Here is a 24,770-nt window from a genome sequence, read left to right as displayed (position 1 = left end):
TTTCTGCTAGAAAATCTGCCTTCTCATGCTTGAAAATAAACCAAACTTTGCACAAAGGTCCAGTGTCAATACTTCAGTGTGAAACCATCTGAGGCTTCTCACTTTGCACATAGCTCAACTAGTTAAACATCAGTTTTTCAGTTTTTGTTAAAATAAATTACCAACATCTCCATGCTGTCTAGATGCAATATGTGTATTTTCAGATTTTTGTTTCGATAACTGAATTTTTTACAGTGGTTTGAAATCTGCTTTTTGTGAAGCTACGTATGAGTTGTCACTGACTGATTAGCTCAGTGAGATAGAAATTGATTCTTAGTCTCAGAGGTTGTGAGTTCAAGCCTCAGCTAATGCAAAAGGCCGATTGTGTTGCTAAATTCCTAAATGTCTTCCAGTTCTTCTGCTTGTTGCTCAGAATTGCCTAAAAATGCCCAGACCCGACCCATTGCTGCGCAGCAGCTATAATTATTATTATTTTTTGTCTGTGTACTGCTTTTCACATTGATAGGAGACTGTGAAACACCCATGACTGTTATCATCATTATCAGAAAGGCAGCTGCTTAATTCTTATGTGTGGATCAGGTAAAGCTCAGCCCTATTAGCTGGCAAATGAATTCATGAATTAGTCCCTAAACGCTATGTAGACTAAATGAGGGCTAAAATATACTATTTAATTAATGCTTCATCAGAGAAATGGTGATGAAGTAGAAAAACAGAAACATAGGGGAAATTCCCTTGTCAGATGTGAGCTTGTAAATGCAAAGCTCGTTTTCAGGCAACTACCAAATGACTGCAAATAAGTTGTCTGTAAAAGGTTACATTATATACCAACAATGACGGGTGTAACAAGCCACATTGGCTGTATACTTCAACAATGCATGTACAATGCAAGGAGATTGTCACGCTCAATAGTAGAAAGTTACAAAATGCCAAGGGATTTTAAGAATGACAAAAAAGGAAACACAATAGACCATTAAAATAATCCCCAACACGTGCCTGTCAATGCCATACCCCACCGCACTGTGGAAAACAATAAATAAATAAATAAATAAATACTAACCCAACTGTCGATAAATCCATTGTAAAACTGTTCAGTCATAAAAATTTACATACATTCGTGTTATATACCAAAAGTCCAGGCACGTGGTCTTGTCAGATATTAGGCAATTACGTCTCATAGATCCTAATCTGGTGATTTTAAAGAAAAGTTCAGGACATTGGGTGCCACCTCCTAGTATGAGTCTGTTGACCCTTTTCAGGGTGAACTTAATGAACATGGGTGAGCATGGTGTCACTGAGCCACGTGGAGTGTAGAGGTGGAGTGGGAGATTTACAGGATAAAGGTATCCTTCTTCAGGAAAGAGATCATGTCAGACACTGCAGTGTTACAGGGGAGTGGCACTCTACAAAATTCATGGCAGACCCTCAATTCAAACGTTTATCTCCCCGAAATATAAGGATGGGAACATCAGCCAAAGTCTATGAGGGAGTGAGTCAGGACATTCAGATAAAATCATCATAAATATGTTTATTGGGTTTTTGTTAACCTGTATGTACATAGGGTTTTGTTTTCTATCCAGCTGCTAGACACATGCCTTGCATAAGGCTATCTGGTCCTTGATGTAGTCTCTACAGGGGCAGATGCGAATCAAAGATTGGTCTGATCTCACACAGCTGAAGAGCAGGGGGTCAGACTGGAACAGACAGTGCTTTCTGCTGCTGTTGTAGGCTGGGAACACCAAGTGACTGTCAGAAAACTCTGATGTTTGACAGTCTACACTGTAGCTGGAGAAAAACAAACAGGAGGAGAAATCATTAGCATCATCAATCATTGTAAATCAAATAGTGATGGAGGATGGAGTCATCTTCAGCAAGCTACAACATTCAAATTCTTATATTCATATATCAGGTATATGTGGCTGGATTAAGTGACCCCAGCGAAGGGGACCTGTGCAAAACTCCAGAGGAGAATCTACATGAAAGGCTCATATTAAAAGCGCCGGGCTAAGTTTTTAAGCTGTTTTGTTCCTTTTTTTGTCAGCTTAAGAGCTAACTCTGACACCTGCTGAAATTGGCAAAATTGGCTCAGTGTAATTAAGCGGTGGTGAAAAGGCTTCCTGCGAAGGCTCTGACAGCTTAGATATATTTAATAGTAATTTGAACTTGCATACAATATTTGTGTTTCCCACATAAAAAAGACTGTAAAGTAGTCCAAATTGTATGTGTTGGCTGGCATCAAAAAGTGCCAACTAATTATGAGCTTAAAAAAAACTGCTGAAAATATTAAAGTAAATGTCTGCCTGTTTTTAATTTGTAGTTGTTGGCTAGAAAAAAAGCAGACAGCTCTCCAAAGACAAATGCCTATGCATGACATGGTGATTTTTTTTTTTTACAGCTGAATTGCCTTAATGAAAAAATGATGGGAAAAAAATGAACAGAGCTAGAGGTATGATGAGTGTATATGTATACATATATGTATAGGTGATACCCCCCAGTTAGAGCATCTCCTCACACTGCATACAACACATTTCAAGCCATGTTTCATAAACACAGACACAAAAAAATAAAGTAGGACTTGTGTCACTGGATTCTATACACACCGCCATATGTACTTACTTTGCAAGATTCTCAGCATTGTTAAGGTATGGAAAAAATGCAGGTTCACAGATCAGCCCTGCCTTCTGGCATTCCTGTTTGCAGGATTTGTTCGCTTCCGCCTTCACAGCCTGGAGTGCGCTCAGTGGAGGCCAGCTCCCTGTACTATTGCAGAAGTCCTGAGGTAAAGATGAGAACAAGATGAGAAGAAAATAAAAAAACATAATAATAAATATAATAATAATAATAAAATAATGAACATATAGCCGCTAGTGGCGATCCTGGGGTTAAAATTTGAAAGCTGCATAGAATCAAGACCTTTGACAGTTTACGACACCTGCATTAAAAATAACCAACACATTTTATGCTGATCAGACAGATTCTCATTTATTAAAGGCGCTGTATGTAAAAATGTGGCCAAAACGGTTACTGCCCCCCCCCCTCCCCTACAGATTTGAGGTTGCTGGACAGCGGCACNGTACCGGGACACTGCTAACGCTGCTGCCAGGATACAGCGGAGGAGGAGCCGCCGGCTCCTAATGCTATGTACCGGGACACTGCTAACGCTGCTGCCGGGATACAGCTAAGGAGGAGCCAGCTGCTAATGCTATGTACCGGGACACTGCTAACGCTGCTGCTGGGATACAGCGGAGGAGGAGCCGGTTGCGAATGCTATGTACTGGGACACTGCTAATGCTGCTTGCAGTGCTGCTGTAGCTCAGTCGTAACTGTAACTGATGCTGAGACTCTATTGACTGCGTGACTGGTAGACAGCGGTGGGTGGCGCAACAGGCCAAAACACAAATTCAAAACATAAACATGATTTGCAGACTGCAAAAAAAATGTTTAGATGCAAATATTTTGGCTGTACTATTGTTGTCGGTGAGATCATTATGTTATATGAACATTATTCCTTGGTCTCTGTGACATATTAGGAGGATTGTACGACAATTTGCTTTAGATTTTTTACATATAGCTCCTTTAATGGCCAAATTTTGTGCTGGGCCATGCTCTTCTTTGGCAGCACGGTCACTTTCTATTGGTCAGATGCAGTAAGCTTTTGGGGACATACTTCAGTGGCTTAGTTCAAAATATCTACCAAGTTTGTAAATGTTTGTACATGTGAAAGGCCAATGCAGTTGTTTGCAACTGATGGCACCCCCTATTAAGCGATTTCAAAATAATTTTACACACATGATTTAACATTCAACATATCCTGCAAGTTTTGGAAGGATTAGACAAACAGTTTCTGATTTATATTCTGATTTGCATTATGCCTCGCCTGTGCCTGCATTTGCTTTGAGTGGTTGATTTGAATGAAACTTTCAGTTCATGTTAAAGGTACTGATGTAGACATATCAACGTTTTGTGACAATTGGCCTAGTGGTTATGGAGGTAGGTCTATTTGTGTGCTGAACCACACCAGTTTTAAAGTTCATTCATCAATATCCTCAAAATGCAGTGAGATATCAACAAGTGTTTGATAAGTTTGTTCCAATGATGATCCATAGTAAATGTGGTACGATTCAAACCTACAGTTTTGGCACTCCCGAAGAGAAAATTTGAATGTTGTGTTGAATGTTCCGACATGTTCAGATCACAAGTCTTGTGATGATTGGCTAAATGGTTATGGATTTAGGTCTATTTATGTGCTGAGCCACATCCCCTCTTAAGTTTATTGGTCAATGTATTAATATACAGTTGGTTGAATAATGATCCACAGAAAGTTTGGTTCGTATTGGACTATTGGTTTAGGAGGAGGTCTAGTGCCCCCATGTGGCCAATTGGCATCATGTTTCTTGAGCAACATTTGCACACAACTTCCAATAACTGGTGAAAATTGTATGTGTCTATAATGTATCATCTCACAGGAATTTGCAAAAACATTTCTGAAGAAGAAGAAGCAAAAAAAAGGCAAAGCAAAAACACTTCCACTTGAACCCCTAATCTCTGATGCCTTTTCCATCTGAAAACCAACATTTCTCCAACCTGCTTCTCAATCAGGATGTTGACCCTCTGGAGCATCCCTTCACAGGAAAACTCATAGGGAAGGTAGGGCTCAATCTGAAATGTATACGCAAAACCCATAATTACTGATATGTCACAGGCAAATTGCAGCTCTGTATTCATCATGCTGAGCTTCCTCTGTATTTACACTTTGCTCTTTGGGAAAGACGTAAATCTGGCACTATATTTAGTGGGTACTTACAGTCTGATTAAGGACGGCAGTGAGAGCTCTCTCCACATCTGTGGAGTTGTGCATATCTACCATCCAAACATAAGGCTCTCCTATGGCTTCTGCATACGGATGCTGGGATGTCACCTGCACATCAACAGTGAAAATGATTAAATTAATTTAATCTTTTTTTTTGAGGAAAAGACAGTAGATTGATTTTAATGTTGGATCAACTTGCTCATTTGTTTGAGGTTTAAGTGTTTATCAGCTCATGGTAAGTGTCTCAGATTTGCCCCCTGACCTCTCTTATGTTGGGCTTTCCCTTGAAGAACTCTGTGTTCAGGCTACTCTGTGGCGGGTGTAACCTGGGGTTCAGGAAAGCACAGCCATTGGCTAAGGCCTCCAATGGGGCGGGGCCTTCATATGGGAAAGACAATCCGACAAAAACCTACAACAGACCAAAGATAAAAGAAGAAACAATTTAGAATGTCCCAACCCTTGTAAGCAACACATGCAGAGGTAACCATGTGCACTGCTGTACTGTCACCACATGGTGCCAGCCAACACCAGGACAAGAAATGATGAGTTCAGCGAATAGGAAGAGTCTAAAACGGCTGCATGCATATTTTTCTTGTTTATATAAAACGCAGACAAAAAGAGTGTGATGCTGCTTGAGTAATGTTCCAAAGATAAACTACACAGGATTTTTCTAAAAAAAGAAAAACAATGTATACACTCATACAGAAGTAATCCCTCTCAATCATCACTTACAACCCACTAGAAGTGTGTGGCATTACTTCTATATGGAGTCTCACAGGCAAATAAATCCATCTGGATCACTTGTTTATCCCCATTTTTTGTCACCAATGCAACAGCTGCTCTTCCAGCACAGTAGCCAGAGTACAGTGTTGGCACTGTAGGTTTCTACAAATCACTGATATTTTACATTTGTACATTTCATACATATGATATAGCTCAAATTACATGTATATGAGCTAAGTTTCTTATAAGGAGAAGGATGTATTGTGTGACACCCAGGTGAGATGGCAGGAAAGCAGCAGAGGTAGGTGTTTTTGAAAAACAGACCAGGACATGTCCAGTAGTGTTTGTAGCAATCAAAGCGGGAATTTGAAGCCAAAACATTATGTTTTCCTCGCCCTAACCAAGCGCTTTTTGTGGCTATACCTAATCACACATTAACCACAGCTTTGTAACAACATATAAAGAAACGTAGAGATTTATATTTATATATGAAACATACAAAAGTAAACATATCCCTGGTTTGTAGGAACGTACAATGCTAACATCTATTCAGGTGATTGTGCAGACCCTTCCTGTGGTCCTCAGGGAAAAACAGTGCACACAAATGCATTCACATATTGTGCATAATTACATACAAATGCATCTGCATACTGTGCATAATTACATACAAACACATCCATGTAAAACAGGTGTATACAGGTCAATAAAACAAGATACAGTACTAATTAACTTTGTCATATGATAAATAGGTACTGCAGCATAAACACTGTAATCAAATGTCCACTAACTACATACGCAACATAAACCACTATGCTTTTTAACTAACATCTGTTTTTGTCATAAACTATACAAACTCTATATAAGTCAGAAGGGCCTTGAATCTATTACTCTTAGAGATCTCTTTGAAAGTAGTTTCATTCAGGGATTTTTTCATAAAGAAGGATGAATGATTTCACTGAATGGCAACCCTTTACAAAACTGCTTTTTTCAAAGCGGTAGGTCTGTATTGCGAAAGAGTTACGTTATCATCTGTCGCTTGTCTATTTTTGTGATAGTGCTTATCCCTGGTAAAGGTTTATCTCCAGACGAAGGTTATTAAAAGACAGCAGGCCAGTCTCCCCTCCACTTTCAGTGAGGACAGAACGGCACGCATTTGACCTTCTGTCTAACTGAGAAGTTCAGGACATCCAATAATGCACATGTGCCATATACAAACATTTTACATCTTATCTCCTTTAAAGGTCCAGTGTGTAGGATTTAAGGAGACAAATTGGCAAATATGGAATATAATAAAATAAGTTTTCTTTAGTGTATAATCACCTGAAAATATGAATCATGCTTTTGTTTCCTCAGAATGAGCTGTTTAAATCTACATAGGGAGCAGACCCTTGTCTACATAGATTAACATGTCACATCACCATGTTTCTACAGTAGCCCAGAATAGACAAACTACACGCTGGCTTCAGAGAGTGCCATTTGTGTTTTTGCAGACCTACTACAGTGAGTTTTTAACATGCACACATTAGCAGGTGCTAGGCTAGCGGCCTGTCTGCGGTCCCGAACAGCAAAGGAGAAACACTGATTTGTAACATGGACTTCTGCAGAAAATTCAGCTCCCGAGAACCAACTCCTAACCAATGACCACTGAAGGAATTCTAACCTGGAGAAGTTTCAGCTGGTTGCAATCTTCACCACTAGATGCCACTATATCCCCTTAATTTTTACACACTGGACCTTTAACACTCCTGAAAATAGACATGAGTGACACATTTTGATAGCTCTGCCCATTTTGAAATCAACAAGACATTTTCTGTTTAATGGTTATACCCAAGAGTTTAGTTCCTGTTTTTGCTGTTGTTGTTTTCTTTGTCGTCACTTCCATCAAATGAGGGAACAGTTATTGTTCACTGTTATTGTTTTTATAAATACAGCAGTGGGCTGTATGTTGGAAGAAGTAAAGCCAGCAAATCTCAAGGGTAAATTAAAGGGAGACACACACTCACCTTGCTCTGCCTCAACAAGGCCTGAACCTCAGTGCCTTTGACAATGCCGTGGTTTTTCACATAATTTGGAATAGTAGCACTGTTATCGACCGTCCCATGGATCTCTAAGTGCTTGTGGATAATGTCCAGATAAGCCTCTTTACCCTGCAGAGAAACAGCAGAGGAAACAAATGGTGATTTGCTGGAAAATCAATGGATGCGACACATATTACACCTGACAAGTTGGTATTGTAAGGGGATGTCTGAAAAAAAAAGAGAGAACCGACAAACTACTAAACACACAAAAGGTAGAATGAGGGGTGTTTTCAAGGCATATAACAATCAAAACTGTTCCTAAAATATGAAAAAAAATTTTAAAAAAAAGTTCCTTCATTATTTCCTCTTCATTGGAAAATTTGTCTACCAGGTTGTTTTACTCAACAGTTTTTTTTCTATCCAGCCACCCCTAACTAGAACCTGGACACTTCTTTAGTTTTCAAATCAATATAGGTGCCTGAGGAAATAAATATCTTATAGAGTACTTCCCGGAAAAATTATTATTTTTTTTCTATTTCAATGTCAGTCCATTGTTACCTTCCAAAACGAGGCTCTCTTGCCGTACACAAGTGCCTGGTTTTGTCTTGTGGTAGACTTTAACTGCTCAGTTTGTTCAGAGGTCAGCTGGTGCTGCACCACAAAGCCCAGGAATGTGTTGTCTGGTGTATGAGCTGCTCACAGTAAGAGAACACACATTTATTAAGGCAGGTATTAAAAAAGAAAAAAAAAAGTAGCCATTTCTGTTCTTCTCTGATCAAGCTACCTACATATGTAACTCACACAATGAGCTGTTGGAAAAGAGAAAGAAGCAGAAACATACGGAACATGGTGTAGAACTGCATAGGGATCAGGTGCAGGCCGCCAAATGGACTCTTAAGGTTGTTCTTCTGGGCCCAAGCTGCATGATTGAAGTCTGGCTCTGTGCCGAAAGTGTCCAACACACGAAACTTGCACCTGGTCAACAGACAAAGGTACACACACATAAACATATCAATACACACATCATATCTCTGTCTGTCTGTCTATCTATCTATCTATCTATCTATCTATCTATCTATATATCTATCCATCCATCCACCCAACCATCTGTCCATCCATCCACACATCTATCTATCTATCTATCTATCTGTCTGTCTGTCTGTCTGTCTGTCTGTCTGTCTGTCCGTCCGTCCGTCCGTCCGTCCGTCCGTCCGTCTATCTATCTATCTATCTATCTATCTATCCATCTGAACATTACACTCTGTGATTGCTGACCACGTAATTCCAAAACACCAAAACATAGCTTTTATATGTCACCATAAAAGCCTCCACTCTTCTGCTTTCAGAATTTCCACAGGGTCTTTGAAAACCTGGGGATGCGAAGTTGAGTGATGGCAGAACATCCACTTTCTGTTCGTCAGAAATGCCTGTGGATATTCTCTCGATTTCGTCAGAAATCAGAATTGCTCCATTTCCCCTGATGAAATTTTAAAACGGTTATATAGTTTTCCATCTATATTCCTTCACTGCATCTGTTCTTTCTGTTTTCCTTTTCCTTAAATGTGACAAGGAACTGCTAAATTACCTTTTCCTTCTTTTAGTCTTTCTCTCCTTTTTTTTCTGCCAGATACCTCATTACCTTATTTGACATTGTCTTTTATCATATCAATATCTCCAACCCACTCCGTCTTTACAGGCCTCAGACTCTGGCTTGCTATTATTCCTGGTGAAATTATATCATTTATATAAAAGCAGATATTACAAAACAGTAATTGCACCCAACAAGTTTGAACTCGGATCCATCTAGTCCTTTCTTTTTCTGAGAATTTTGCCAAAATCACTTTACCCTCTGTAACCTCTGTGCCAGCATAATCACCAATTGACTCATACTTGACTCCCCTCTCTGCTGCCTCTTGACTACTTCTCCACTGAAGGACATCTTCAGTCTTCTTTTTAAATTTATATTGCTCTCCTGAGCTAATCATCTACTTGTCTGAGGGGTGATTTTAAAAAAAAAAAAAAAATCTAAATATAAGGGCAACTGTGTATGTGGAGAGTATTGGAGTAGCAGAAAATTACAACACAAGGGGTCAGGGGAAGCTTGGGTGCTAGGTCTGGCACTGTTCACGACATCTCTACCCCTTTAGACTCTATTAAATGAAATCGTCCTGACTGAAATACGGTATTATCATCTTCATCAGATGGGACCTTATACAGATGCTAAAACATAGGTGAATTGCATTTAATTTGTATACTTCTGATAAGGCATCACTGTATGAGACATCTCACTCTTTCACTGACACTGTATGTGCACATAGTCTCACTCTCATGTAACTCACAAGTGCTTTAAAATAATGTCAGGACCAGGCTCTTGATACTCACCTGTATTTGAGCCAAGATGTATTTAGCAGTGCCTGAATCTGTCTAAGGCCGATAATGTCGGTATAGATCAGGTCTGCTTCCACTTTTTTAGTATGAGGTGGGCAGCTACCTGTCTTAATCCCAAAAAAACTAGAGCGAGAGAGAGATAAACACAAGAATGGATATACAGAAATAGAGTTATTATACATCTGTAGCAATTAAGGAAAAATATGGAATGAGTGGAAATGTACACATCAACTAGTTCTAGCCTCAAAATGGCACATTACGAGCATGGTGTTTTTCAGCCATAATCACTGCTTTATTGTGACATATATCCTATTCCCATACATTTACCTGAAACCTCTTTTAGTGTGCATACTCACTGCTTGAGGTCAGGTATGGAGGCAGTAAGGTGAACATGGTGACCCAGGATGTAAAGTGTGGAGATGAGGTCACTCCACTGGACTAGTTCCCCAAGGGGGCCACCACTGAAGGCAGCCTCTGCTATTCTAGCACGTGATTCATCTGTAACTGCTCCAGGATGAACCAGAATCTGGGGAGGGGTAGATGTGTGGGAATGAGATTACTCTCCTTTGTTTCATACGTTTTAATTTGGTCAAGATATTTTGCCCACTTGGATCCCAAAAGCAATTTTCTAAGATTTCAAAATAATATGGCTATCACATGAAAAGCTCTTTGAGCATTTAAGGATAAAGTGGCTGCGCCTGATGGCTCATTTCCTTCACAGACAACATTAAATACCCTTGCAATGTATAATGGAAGGCCAGTTTAGTTGAGTTCAAGAAATAGTAAGGTCTATATGTACGTCATTCACGTCTATAAACTTGTTTTCCTGGTTTTAGTATCACTGAAATGAGAACCAAATTTAAGGTGGAAGTGAGGCAGCCAGCTCTAAAAGCATTCTCTAACAAGAAATTAATATGTGTCCCTTTCATGAGCATCACTATGGAACTATACATGTCACAGTTCCTGTTTTCTCAACTCCCATTTTTTCACTAAGTAATTAGTATTATTAAATATTGTTTAGGTATTGTTTTATTGTTGTTATTGTGTGAAGCACTTTGTGTTGCATTCTGTTTGTATGAAAAGTGTTATATGAATAAAGATTGATGACAAAAAAATCCAAAACAGAATCAGAACTACCTGCACATGTTCTCTCTATGTTAAATCAGTGAATGCCATAGTAAGCTACAGCATTAAAGGTCATTAGAGTGACCTGTGTTTAAAAATGATTGCAGATGGAAATAAGTCCCCCTCATCACCATAGTGCCATGTGAGAACAAACAGCTCTTTGGGCGGGGGTAAGGGAACGGTCAATTAGTGTTCCAATAAAAACAGATGGGAGGTATACATTACCTGTTTGGCTTTTCTCTCTGTGAGGTTGTATTTGGCTGAAAGAGAGCGCCCAGCATCAACCCAAATCTTCTCCATACTGCCAATTCTTTGGCGTATCCAACGAAACTGGACTCTGTTTTCCAGAGGGGGGTACAGATCTTTAAAACTTTCCTGTACCACTGCATCGTCAGGCTCTGCCTGTGAGAACAGACAAAAAATTTAGGGTGGGATGTCAGTTTGTTACACTGTTGTCAGCAGGATTGCAGAAAAACTACCTGCCCGATTTTCATGAAACTTGGTGGAGGGGTGTAGCATGGGCCAAGGAGGAAGACATTCAATTTGGGAGCAGGTCTGAATCACAGGGTGGATACATCACAAATTATTTCTCACTTTTGTTAACATTGCAAGACAGGGCATCTGGCTTTGGCAGAAATCTGCGTTCTCTATGTGCCCTTCTAGCTACCATTTTTTGTTAATTTGTGTTGGACTTCCGAATCTCCTAAAAGCAAAATGACTTCTTACCTCTTTAGCATTGATAACTCAAATTTGCTCTTTCCAACTGAGCTTAAGAGGATCACAAATCATTGCCAATGTCTCTACTCCAATTTGTGTCAGTTTGAAATTTTGCTTTCCTGGACCATGAACACCACATACAGTACTAGCATTAAAGTGACATCAACCATCAGGCTATGTAGGCAACTAGTTTAGAAAATGAGCTCAGAGGACAATGAAAAATGTTTTGCGTAGGTTTAGGGTGTGTGCTAAACCAAGAAAACAAGCAGGAGCGACTGCAACAGGCTGCACGCGTGGGCGCATGCGCACTAGCACTAGTTTAGAAAATGAGCTCAGAGGACAATGAAAAATGTTTTGCGTAGGTTTAGGGTGTGTGCTACTGCTAGAAAAAGATTACAAAGATTATATATATTTTACTCACAACAAATACACACAACTAGCATGCAGTCTTGACATTCTTTCGTTTTTGCTTTTACCTTTTCCACTACATCTTCAGGAATCACTCGGCCTGGAAGTACAGGACACCAGGGCTCTATCTTAACACAACACAGAAAGAAAGAGGGGGCAGCTACATCAGCATTGATCATACACTTTTACATCTTTTTGCATTTACAAAATTGAGCACTACAATGAATGTGATGAGGTCTTCACTGAGCTGTGTTACTGTGTGATATGAGAGCTGAAGCCACTTGGGTACCTCACTGAGGTAGAAGAGGAAGGAGCACAGAGATCCATTCACCCCATGACTGCTGTAGCAAGGGTCAGTCCTCCACATGTCCTTCATCCACTGGAGAACAAACACGCCACAGGGGGTCACAACAAAAAACAAGTACATTATTCTGATCAACAAAATGCTTTACGCGGTCCAAGTGGAACATAACACTTAACATAAGCTATTCAAGGGCAAGACCGCTGCTGTACAATATCTTCCATATTTTAATCTCTTTATATTATATTAGAATAGAAATGCATTTTTTTCAATGTACACTGAAAACATGACTGAATGAGTAGTCACTAAATTAATTCATTCTAAGGATTTTTTTTACCAATGAGGTTTTAATGAAAGGTTGTTACTACAATGATAAAGAAACTTGTTACCTTCAATTTCTTCATACAGTCTGGGTATCCATCCATGGGTGGCAGTGGGCAATTTTTATCCTCTATGATCTGATCTTCTGAGAAACACACAAACAGCATGGATGCTCTGTTCATTAAAATGTATTCATTTCTTCATTTTGTTTATTTAGTTATTTCACTCTGAGTCCAATTAGTGATATCATTGGAATAAGTGCTGGAGGAGACTGTGTCAAATTCCTGCTTAATGAAGTGGGGAATACTGCCACTAATGTAAATGTAATAAAAACATCATTCATTCTTTCTAAGTCTAAAATTCAAATATTTAAAGTTTAACCTTCAAGACATGTTGAGGAGGACAACCTTCATGTTTTCACCACCTGCCTACAGGAGTGGTTTTAACTAGTTCTCACTGGATAAATGCAAAGAAATTCAGCCGCCTGAGGTAAAATCCCCTGAAGGGACATTGGTTGAATAAGCGAGTCCAGTCACACAAAGGCGAAGATGTTTTTTTACATTTCAGGAGTAGTTGCAGGCAGCAGCATTAAAGCCAATTCCTGCATGGAACCAAAAAAAAGTAAAGGCTTTTGTAAAAACAAACTAAGAACCCTGATGCACCCTGTTTCTCTGTGTTTCTCTGAGCGAGCACAGAGTGTTTGCTATATTATATTAGAAATGAAAGCATCTGTACAGTGTAGTGGAACAGGTTCACATTTATGATTTAGTAGTTTGACCCATTATTGCCATGTACTGGGATGCTGTCTAACACACAACAACAGGTCGATGTTATTGGCACAACTGACTTCTGCTACTAGACTGCTTTCATTGCAAAGGCAAGGGTACCTTTGTTCAAGGGGAAACCTAAGTGTGGTGTGTTTTAAAACTAACCAAAAAATCATTATATTCTTTATTCTTTATTCCTTAACCTTAACATAGCTCAAAGTTCACTTGGTTTCACATGGTGCCGAAACACCTAGGGGAAAGTCCTGTGTTGTTTAACCCTTCCACCACTCCAGCATGCCTAGAAGGACTTTCAGTCTTTATACTACTTTCCTCTCTACTCCCATCAGCATATTGGTCTGTGATTGCAGTCATCCTGATCATGAGGTTATACTATATATTTATATATATAATAGATATATATTTATAGATTATGTGGGTAATATATGCATTGTGGTGGACTGGAGTTTAACTCAATTCCAGTTACGCTGTCTTGCTGTAGTAAACTTACTAAAGTACCAAATGTGTATAAATCCGATAAATGACGAGGTCGGAGTGAGAATGTGTTGACTTAGCCTTTTCTGAAAAAAACACCTCTTTCATTTTTGATCCATTGAAGATTTAAATCTTAAGTATATGTGACATGTCATTGAAATTGCTGACAATGAGAGAAAGAATAACATAAAGCCAATAGACTAGATAGTCAAGAAGGTACATCTAGACAAGGTTTTTGTTCTGTGATTTTTTTCATATCCCCACATGACCAATCTCAGATCACCACTTGTGTGCTGACATGACTGGAATCGCTTCAGAATAAATTGCATGTACTGAGTTTCTCCATGTTAAAAGCAGGCACTGTGGAACTATATTTAGAATTCTGCACGTAATTTGATCAAGAGTAATTTTACCAGTTTTGCCTTGTTCTGCCTGTAGCTTTAGGAGTTCCTCCAAGTGAGCCACTTGCTGCTGTAGCTGTATTTTATCCGAGCGCAGCTCCTTAATCGTCTCATCCCTCATTTGTCCCTTCTCTTTTTCTGCCTCCATTTTAATCTGGAGTGACAGAAATTCTTCTTTGTAGCTCTTCAAGGGAGGTGGAGGAGAGACTGAGAGAAAGAGAGTTTGTTGTGTTGAGTCAGCAACCCTCTGCTCTGAACATATTTTCAAGAAGCTTGCATCATAAAAAAACTGTTTAAGCAACTGGCCATTCTATACAACTATAACTCAGTGAATATTTCTCTTTTATTTCGATGTAGTGTTTCTTCACTGAAAATGTATTTTGATGTTAACTGAGAGCTGTGGAATAAGTGTGTATTTGTATGACAGTAACGAAACATGATAAGACCAAAAAGTCTTTCTATCTTTTTCCTCGTCATAAAGCTCCATTATTGTCCAAAATCTATTAAAAAACAAACAAACAAACAAACAAAAAACATCAGTGAGCTACACCACTGGATGACATGTTAATTTATTGTACTCAATCCCATTTACGCTGTCTTGCTGTCGTAAACTTAGTACAGCAAGAAATGCAAATAAATCCATGGCTGAAAGTAGCCCCTAACAGCAGCACCTGTAGTTCATCTTTAAGAAACATTTGCTAAAAGCTACAGCGCCCAGCATTTTTGCAAAACTACTTTGCCTATTTTGAAAAACCAAATATTCACTATTGACCCATTTCTAAAGATACAGCCTTCAGTAGGGAGGAGAAGGAAAATCATAACATACTTTAGACATAACTTTAATCATTTTGGACAACTTTCTGCACTGTCATGGTAGAGTTTCTTATATGAAAACTTGCATCTGGGGGAATTCACTTAGCATTCAGTTCTTGAATTGATCAAGAGTCATTTTTACCAGATTTGACCTTCTCTGCCTGTAGCTTTAGGAGTTTCTCCACCTGAGCCACGTGTTGCTGGAGATGGAGTTTTTCGGAACGCAGCTCCTTAATCATCTCATCCCTCATTTTTTCCTTCTCTTTTTCTGCCTCCATTTTAATCTGGAGTGACTGTAATTCTTCTTTGTAGTTCCTCAATGGAGGCATGGGAGAGACTGAGAGACAGAGAGTTTGTTATGTTCATTTGAGTAATTATCCCTTTGCTTTGAGCATATTTTCAAGAATTTCAACAACAGTCATTAGTCATATCAGTTAGCAAATAATACTCCAGAAATTCCTATTTAAATTTGATAAAAATGCAGTTTTGAAATATTATATTTACTGACATGAGTGTGTATTTGTGTGGCAGAAAAAAAACCCATCTTCTTTTGGACAGTTTGCTTACAGTTGTTAGAGGATCCCACGATGTTCAGGAGATCATCCACAAACGTAACAATACTCTTCATTATTTCTAGGAAAGACAAGGGGAAATGTTTTTGAGCAGAAAAGTCAGGGGGAATTAAGAGAGAGAGGAGAGTGGAGGCTGTGATGTCTACTACCAAGTCAATTCTTTAAAAAAAACAAGAAAAAAAAAAACAATATTTCAGGATGCAAAAGATTCTACTGACATAACAAAAAATATTTTTCCACAGAAAGTTATTGACTTAGTGAAATTTTATCCACTGTTACCTTAATTTCACTCCTTATTTTACATCCTGTATCCCCTCTCATGAATAGCTCCTATTTGGATGTTTCTTTAGCTGTATCTAATGTCCTTAAAGGTCCAGTGTGTAAGATTTACAGGGATTCAGTGACATCGAGCAGCGAGGATTGCAGACTGCAATCAAAAGAAATTTCACCCACAGTTTCTCCCACAGTTCCACGTTACAACCTGTTTCCCCTCAGTTCTACAGTGTGCAGGGTTAATCATTCTCCATTCAAATAAGCTCCACTGGTGAACAATGCTAACTAAATAGATGTAGCCTACTACATGTGGTATCTGCCCAGTATGAAAAACATGCATACCTCATTTGCTTTACTGCTTAACAGCTATGTGAGGAAGAGGGAGCGTGTTACTCACTGTGATTATTTTCTTACACACAAAAATGTGTATAAAAGTCTCTCCTCTCCTCTGTTCTCACCTTCAGCCCTGCCTGTTTCCATCCACACTTTGCCGTGCTGTCTCAGTGTGTTGTGACCGGCCACACTGATGCCCCCTTGCTCAGCATTGCTCTAAAGTCAGTTCAGACAGACAAGATACGTCACACAACACAGAACACTGAATTTAAGAAAAGGTTTGTATGAGGCAAACAGTTGTGACCTGACTTTAATGTTTATGTTATAGGTGAATGAATGAATGAGAATACAGACCAGGATGAAATATGGAAGACTCAGAAGCCAGATGAAACCAATGACCAGTAGCAAAAACAAGGTCCTCCACAGGGGGTCCTTTGACCTTCTCATGATTCAAATGGGCTCAGCCTGATGCAGTAGAGTTGAAAGTTACATTAATGCAGAGTGTCCTTAACATAGAATTCTGCATGTTCAGTGGTGAGACGGGAGTAAAGGAGTGTATCTGATGTGTCAAAGAGAGAGAGAGAGAGAAACACAAAGTAATTGTTATTTGAGCCTAAACAGAGAATATAAATTGACTGAATATCTGCACTCTGTCAGAGACAGGAAACGAAGACTAAGCCTGACCAAATACAGGCTGAGTGACCATCGCCTGGCAGGAGAAACAGGGAGACACAGACAGGCATGGCTGGCGAGAGGGGAGCATCGATCTGTGTAGTAACTGCTCGACGGGTGAGGTAGAAAGTGTACTTCCTCCGCCAGTGTGACTGTGTGTTCCCCTCAGTCAGAGATTTCCATTTTGGAGAAATAGCTAAGAAAATCACAAACTTCCTCACAGCAGAAACTAGCAGTCCTCCCAGATGAAGGGACGACAGCTCTTTTGGTGGCTAAATGCATCTGCCTAGGCTCAATCAACATGCACATTCTCTTTCTCTTGAAGTGGGTGGTGCTGGGAACAGATCCCCAGACAAGTTCATGCATCTGCCTGCCACAGCCTGAGGGACTAACAACTAATATGTATTCAATTGTAAATAGATAAATAAAAATAAAAAAATAAAATGCAGTGTACTATATTATATTGTATAGTAATAGTCAAAAATGGACAGCAGCAGTATGATATAGTACCTGTATATGACACCTGCATATTAAATATGTATGTAATGAATTAATGTATGTGACATGTCAGACCATAGATTATGATTTATGTTGTTGATGTTCCTTTATTGTTTAACATCCCACATCTAATTATACATTAAAGGCACGAGGGATGTGAGAAGCTACAATAGTACAATGATAATGATGATGAATGGCACAATGCTAGAAAACTTTTCCCTACTGGCTCCACACTTCATTTAGCATAACACACATTTCTTTATGGCTCTCCCTTGTGTCTCCTCTAAGGCAGTGTAACACACTGACATTTTTGTTTTAAGTATCAAGTATAGCTCTCATCTCCACAGTAAAGAAGTATAACACTTACCTTTGGACAGTCCTGTAACCAAATGATGACTGTTTGACCATTGACTGTTCTCTGGCGGTATCTCCCAGATGCAAATGATCTACACACAGGACAAGTTCTGGGACAGATGCCCTGTCAGACTTTAAAGCACCTCAATATAACCAGTTTGCTAACCTGTCAGTCTGCATAACTGCAGTGTGACTTGTGGTAATAAGCCCCTCTTTGCAGCCTCCAAGAAAGGCCAACCTGTTTTACACGTCTTCAGTCTGTCATGTCAGTGTTTTGTTTTGATTATGTGGTTTCCTTTTTTTTTGGTCCTAAAACATACAGTATGTCCTCTCTGTGTTACACCAGTGTATAAGTGCTCTCATCCCATGTTGTATGGGCTCGATCAGCTGGGTATGTACTGTAGTTACTTTTATTCTCCTTCTTTTACTTCTACTGTTTTTAACTTACGTTACATCCATTTGACTTCTCTTAAATTGCACATATTTAATTTGATTAATGCTGATTGCTGATGTTTAGCATATGCTGGTGTACTAAACATTAACTTAATTTTTGAAAGTAGTACGTCAAACCCTCAATTAAGCTAATCACAAAATGTTCTAAATTTCCTTATATTACTGTTTACCAGGAAATTCAATCAAAAGGTGCAACTTCTATATTATATTTACTGAATACCAAGCAAGCACTTTTGCTGTAGCACTCATTTCAGTTTGGGTGTAGAATTGTCTTTAGGAATACATCAATAAAAACTGGAAGGGGAACTTATGCACTAATACATTCCATGTACTAAAACAAAAATGCACCTCAGGGCAAACAGCCCTCTGTTTCCCCTATTGTTAGTGTTTCTGTGCATTGAAGGTCTTCATTCACTTTACTCAGGATCTGCCATAGTAATGTTAGATTTGACTCTGAAAGATGAATAAGTTAAAGGTCCAGTGTGCAGGATGTAGAGGAATATATTGGCAGAAATGGAAGATAATATAATTTCTATATAATTTTGTGCATCATCACCTGAAAATAAGAATTGTTGAGTTTTTGTTACATTACAATGAGCTGTATCTGTAACGGAGCTACATACTGAGCGGGTCCACTGAGCCTGCTATTTTGCTTCAGTAGACCGGAACGGACAAACCAAACACTGGCTCTAGATAAGGACATTTGCATTTTTGTGTCAGCTACCATACTTAGCAGCCCATCCCAGACAAGTAACATCGGAAAAAAAAACAAAAACGCATCAAGTTGGTAATACCGGATTTTCGCCATTTGGGGGCGCAGTTGACAGAATTGAATGACCATTTTTCAGTCGGAATGACTGTTTACATGACCACTGGCCTTTCATTCCGATTAAAAGTGGAATTAAACTGTCCATGTAAACGTACTGATTGGCTTCATTTTTCAGCCTCAGAGGTTGGCGCTTGGTTGTGTCTTTGGCTGTCAGCTTTTTTGCAAGGATGGATTAATGACCTCACCTGACCTCCTTACTCGCAGACCTTATTACTAGCTTCTCCCCGTGTGTGTCCATTGCCATGTGTTTATTTTAGTAAGAATTTTCAACTGGCCAGCTCAAAGAGTATTCAAATCCATCTGTAAATAGACGCATCTGTCTTTATTACTGGCACCCATATCTGAAGTCGGCTTCAAATAACTTATTGTCAGAAATAGCGCCATGTATCATCAGCAGGAGCAGGTTTGGTGTTCGAATGGTTGATATTTGACAAAGTTATTGATCATTTTGAATGTCAACATGGATAATCAATGGAATCCAAAACAGAAGTCGCTTATCATACTAATGTATAGCTTATTATTATAGGTATACTATGCAGGATTTTCCTGAATAACAACATACAGTACATACTCATACAGAAGTAATCTCTCTCAATCGCCACATATGGCCCCCCAGAAGTGTTTGGCGGTGTATTTTTCTGCAGAGACTCTGCCCTCTGCCTGTATTTTCTCATTATTATCTGTGCACAGGACGTTCATGAGCATGCGCACCCACAGTGCATAGGTGAGGTCAAGGCTTCTGAAAAGGTAGTGACCGGTTGCCAGTTCGTAAGCAGCTGGAGTCCAAGAAACACAGCATGCTCAAAAATATGCAAATAAAGCAAGGTGAAATGGCAAACAAAAGCAAATCTGGGGTTGGCTTTTACTTTCACTTTTGTTGGTGAGCTTATTTACAAATGGTAACTGACAATCCTGCATAGCATGCCTTTATAGGCAGGGGTGGACTGGGATTGAAATTTAGCCTGTTACTTAGAGATAGAGGAGCCTTTCTAGCAGTAAAACTAATACAGTTTTTTTGCTAAGGATGTCCTTCTGACACCTGCCCCCTCAGTTTGTATCTCGACTTCATAGTCACTGAATACTACAGTCAATAGTGCAGCTGTAATTGGATCTGTGTTGGTTCACCCTCCTCCTCCATCCCTTTCTCTTTCTTGCTCAGAGTTCACCTGCAGAGTAGAGTTCATGTTCACCTGTAGAGTATTTATTGCTGGGCTAGCTATCAGATATTATGTACCTTACAGGCTATAACACGAAAAGAACTGATGAATAGTCCAGAAGAAAAGTATCAGATTTACATGTTTATTTTACCCATGTCAAGTCAAATTTTGGGGACATTTTTTGTCTCTTTAATGCACACATTTGGAGTGATCTTCTCTAAAAGTTTGTGCACTCAGTCCGACTCTGCATTTAACCCCAAAGTTAACAAAAACATCTGTGTCTTTAATTAGTTTATTTAGCTTGTTTACAGCACAAAACATGTAATCTTGACACAGCAGCACCTGCTGCCAGCTGCTCACGCCTCTCTGATGTTCCTGCTTCAGGCTCCTCACCACTGTCCTCATCATCACCTGCTGGTGCTGCAGACTGCTTAAATGAATTAGTAATCTCTGTGTATCTGCAGTGTCAGCCAACAAAGCCTTTTTCTTTTTTTTGATGGCAATGGCTGCTTCCTGCTATTGCTATTGCTACTCTGAACTTTCCAATGGCCACTCTGAACCTGTTGAAAGGTCAAATGTTTTAACTCAGGCTTTAATTAAACACCACAGCTCTTTTCTGGCAGCAACTGGAGGACTGTTGGATACTTTGCTAACTCCAACTAGAACTTTGAAACAGTCTGAAAAAAAACTTGGTGAATACCACAACTTACTGGAATTATAAGACTGGTATTCACCACGTGTAGGATTTGGTGGCAGAAACTGAAACTTCTCCTGTCTGCCAAGCCAGCCAGTTACCAACTCATCAAATACTGCTGCTTTGTCAGTGATCTGGTTAGAGACTGACACACAAAGGGACCTTTAGCAGCAGTATAATAAGTGCTGGGCAGTGGCAGTTGTTCATACAGCAGCCAGCAACTGAAGTCATCAACTACCACTGCTTTGTCAGTGGATGTTAACATAAGATACTGACGCACAAAGGCACCTTTGACGGCATTATGAAACGCACAGGCGGGCAGCAGTTTGTAATGCTACGGTAACTACCATAATATAAAGAGTGAGAAAGTCCCCAGAACAGGCCAAACAAACACCGGACTTTGACCTGGGAGCCCGCTGTTCATTTGCAATGTGAAACCAAAAGAATTAGAATTATTTGAATAACAATGTAGCTTGCTAGTATGTGTAGCATGCTATGGCAGTGACGTACATCAGGTCACATACATCACGTGGTGTTATATAATGATAGTAACAACAACCGTAGGCTGCTTATTTTAATCCAAACCATGATGGGGTTTTTTTTTTAAACCTAACCTCGGCCTCTGTTGCCTCAACTTAAGGAAACAAACATAAAAACATGGTGTTTTAGATACATTGTAAGTTTATTTTGAAAAGACTATGCATGTAATGGGCAGAAACTATACATGTTTCCAGTTAAAAAAAGACAAACAAAATGTATCTAAAAAGCATAAATTGACATGCCATCACAAAATGTAATAACCAGACGCAGGAGGATACCTAGTGCATCACATTTTACCAGTTATGTTCACTGACAAAGTGGTGGTATTTAACAAGTTGTGATGACAACCCATTGGCCAAGCATGTAGGAGAACTATGTTGGGCAACACAAAAACATGAATGGCACTATCTTTAGCCACTCTTTAGCCCCTTTTACACTGCCAGATTTTCCACGGATGTTGGGCCGTTTTGCCGGCAAGCTGCGAGCGTTTATACACACAGAGCCGGATTGGCAAGTTGATGCCCAATTTTCCGCCTCGTAGGGTAGTCATATTGGCGGAATCCTTTCAGTTTAAACAGACCGAGGCAGCCTTCCGCAATGGGAGGGGCTGTTGAAGACTTGTGGGAGGAGCTGTTGATGACGCCGCACGTGCGACCCACTGGTGGTGGATAAACAGGAAACAGCTGATAGCAGGAATTAGCGAGCAGCTAGTAGCAAGAGGGAAACACAAACCTGACAGACACTGTAAAGATGAGCAACTGGGGAGACAAAGAATTTCGTGCCCTCCTCGTCCTTGCAAACAAAGAGGCCATTAACCGTCAGATGACGGGGACGGTGAAGAACGGGCTGACTTATGAGAGAATTGCCGAAGGACTGACTAGCCGTGGCTTCCCTCCCACATCACTGTTTACGTCACACGCTGCGTGGCTTCCCTCCCACATCACTGTTTACGTCACACGCTGAGCTACACGTTTTGTTACTTGCTCACAGCCCCCATTGCCCTGAAAAAGGCGCATTCCGTATAAAAAAAAGTAGGTAGGTGGCAATTTGCCGCACTCCCCGATTTTGTTTTTATACTGCCAATGCTGAAAAAGACTGATTTGGCTTTCCTGTAAATTTGCACAACTCCTATCTAAAAAGGGCTTTTGATTTGTCCAACCTGGGCTACTGTAGAGCAACATGGCGGACTCTGTGGGAGAGGACCTGCTCTGTATGTAGATATAAACAGCTCATTCCAAGGTAACAAAAACACAACAGTTCTTATTTTCAGGCAAATAAACTAATGAAAACATAGTTATAAATATTAGATTCATTTTCAGTCAAAAACAGCCCCTGAATCCGATCCCTTTAAAGCTTCTTCTAGATGTAATAGTTTTGAATTTAAATTAACTAACTAGAAAGAAACACTCAGGTTATTTCTATTTACCCCAGTATACTTTATCGAATTTAAGTGACTTCAGAACATTATGACGTACAGGATGCAGCTCTACAAATTAAATGACCCGATCCAAGAAGCAGGTTTACTGAATTATTCAGATAAATTTGTTTAGTATTACTCAGAACTCCCTCAAGTTGGCAATTTAGACATTAAGAGGCCTGTTCTTATTTCCCACAACGTTATTCAGATAATTCAGTGAACCTGCTTAGTAGAACAGGCCCTTAGATATGAAGATAAGCCGTAATGCAACAAAAACAACATGCACTAAAAATAGAGAAGCCACAGTTATATCTCTGTAGAGCCAATAACTAAGACAGACAAGTCTGTTTTCATGTTGTGATAACAAAAGCCACCCTCTTATGTTGTGCCGAGAGGGTAAAAAGCCTTTTACAAAACACACTGATAGCAGGTGCCTGTGGGTGCTGCTGTTCACTCACGCTCAGTCTGATGTGAATGTACTTTTTTTTCTCACAGCATACTGGATCATCATGAAAAAGACTGTTCGTACAGAGCTTCAGTCACGCATATAGAATAAAAATCTATTAAGGATTGAAAGAAGGATATTACAAAAGCACAGACATCCTTTTTACTGTACAAACTTTTCTTACTGTTAGGTGGTTGGGTGTAGAAATGTGTATTTGTCGATATGAAGAGTTCAGTTTGGCCGAGATCATGGCTTGTATGATACTAAGATCCTTACTAGGAACTGAGTACTGTTCCTAGTAAGAACAGGTTTAGGCTTACATTTTTCATGTTATTTATACTAGTCCATATCCATTGGTAGCTTTATCACCTTCTACCTATGCCAGTCCTCAATGCCTATGTGCAGTTTCACATAGATTGACCATAGAAAAACGTGGGACAGACAGAATGACTGACTGACAGAATGACACACTGACAGTTTACATGATTATGTACAGCATACCATACCATGACTTAGTCATACCAAAAATTAGAAAAAAAACCCCCAAACATCCGGCCACAGGGGGAGTCACAGTGTTCAGTCACATTTTAGCCATTTTTAAGCATTTTCTGTTGTTATAGCGCCACCCAGTTGCCAATTAGAGCTAAATTTCTCCAGTCACCTTGAGGCGTCCTGTTCTACATATATACCAAGTTTAGTAAAAATCGATATGGCGGTTAGGCCTAGATAAGAAATTAGCTCTCTAGCCCCCCATTTTGTTTGATGGGGTCAATAATGGAGGGATCCCCTCAGATTATGTGTGGTCATATGCCTACAAAGTTGAGTGGTGATCAATGAAACCCTTGAGATGTTATACACCTTTATGTGATGAGCCACGCCCTCCGCAATATTCATTGCCTTATAGAAGCTCAGTTTTAGTAAGTTTTCCAACTTTTGCCAAGCGGGAACTTTAGATATTGGTCCCTAGATTATGTTCACCGAGTTTCATGCAGATCGGTCAAACTGTTGTCAAAAAATTCAAAATGGCAGAAAATCAATATAAGCGGAAGTTATGGGTTCTTGAGGCAAATTTGTTCCTCATGAGGAGAGGCATCTCTGTGCAAAGTTTCATGTCTCACCACATACGGGGGCATGAGATATGCCCATTCAAAGTTTGCAATTTCAATCGGTTGCTATAGCGCCCCCCTTTGGCCAATTGATGTAATATTGCTTCATTCGCATCCTCCCATGACCCTCTACCACTGTGCCAAAT

At 39.6% G+C, this 24,770-nt stretch overlaps 2 protein-coding genes across 2 annotated transcripts in view; one reads left to right on the top strand and one right to left on the bottom strand.

Moving 5' to 3' along the window:
* Nucleotides 1-1,507: 1,507 nt before the first annotated feature.
* On the bottom strand, nt 1,508-18,095 carry LOC126393627 (alpha-1,6-mannosylglycoprotein 6-beta-N-acetylglucosaminyltransferase A-like). The gene is made up of 20 exons (XM_050049903.1): nt 17,997-18,095; nt 16,814-17,018; nt 16,585-16,675; nt 15,849-15,914; nt 15,424-15,618; nt 14,481-14,675; nt 12,877-12,953; nt 12,476-12,565; nt 12,255-12,314; nt 11,287-11,463; nt 10,293-10,462; nt 9,931-10,059; nt 8,390-8,523; nt 8,107-8,240; nt 7,534-7,677; nt 5,070-5,216; nt 4,802-4,915; nt 4,582-4,656; nt 2,614-2,771; nt 1,508-1,782 (listed from the first exon to the last, which is right to left on the bottom strand). Exons 2-20 carry the CDS (start codon nt 16,904-16,906, stop codon nt 1,581-1,583), a joined length of 2,451 nt encoding a protein of 816 aa, XP_049905860.1. The 5' UTR covers nt 16,907-17,018; nt 17,997-18,095; the 3' UTR covers nt 1,508-1,580.
* A 221-nt stretch (nt 18,096-18,316) lies between these two features.
* Nucleotides 18,317-24,770, top strand: part of LOC126393055 (polycystic kidney disease protein 1-like 2) — a 68,060-nt gene continuing 61,606 nt past the window's right edge. The window contains 1 exon segment of the mRNA XM_050048896.1: nt 18,317-18,374. Within this exon segment, the coding sequence (XP_049904853.1) occupies nt 18,350-18,374 (25 nt within the window). The 5' untranslated portion in view covers nt 18,317-18,349.

Source organism: Epinephelus moara, chromosome 7, assembly GCF_006386435.1.
Source record: "Epinephelus moara isolate mb chromosome 7, YSFRI_EMoa_1.0, whole genome shotgun sequence".
In the NCBI taxonomy this organism is placed as follows: domain Eukaryota; kingdom Metazoa; phylum Chordata; class Actinopteri; order Perciformes; family Serranidae; genus Epinephelus; species Epinephelus moara.
The sequence above is the reverse complement of the archived record's forward strand: the minus strand, read 5'-3'. Positions and strand labels throughout refer to the sequence as shown.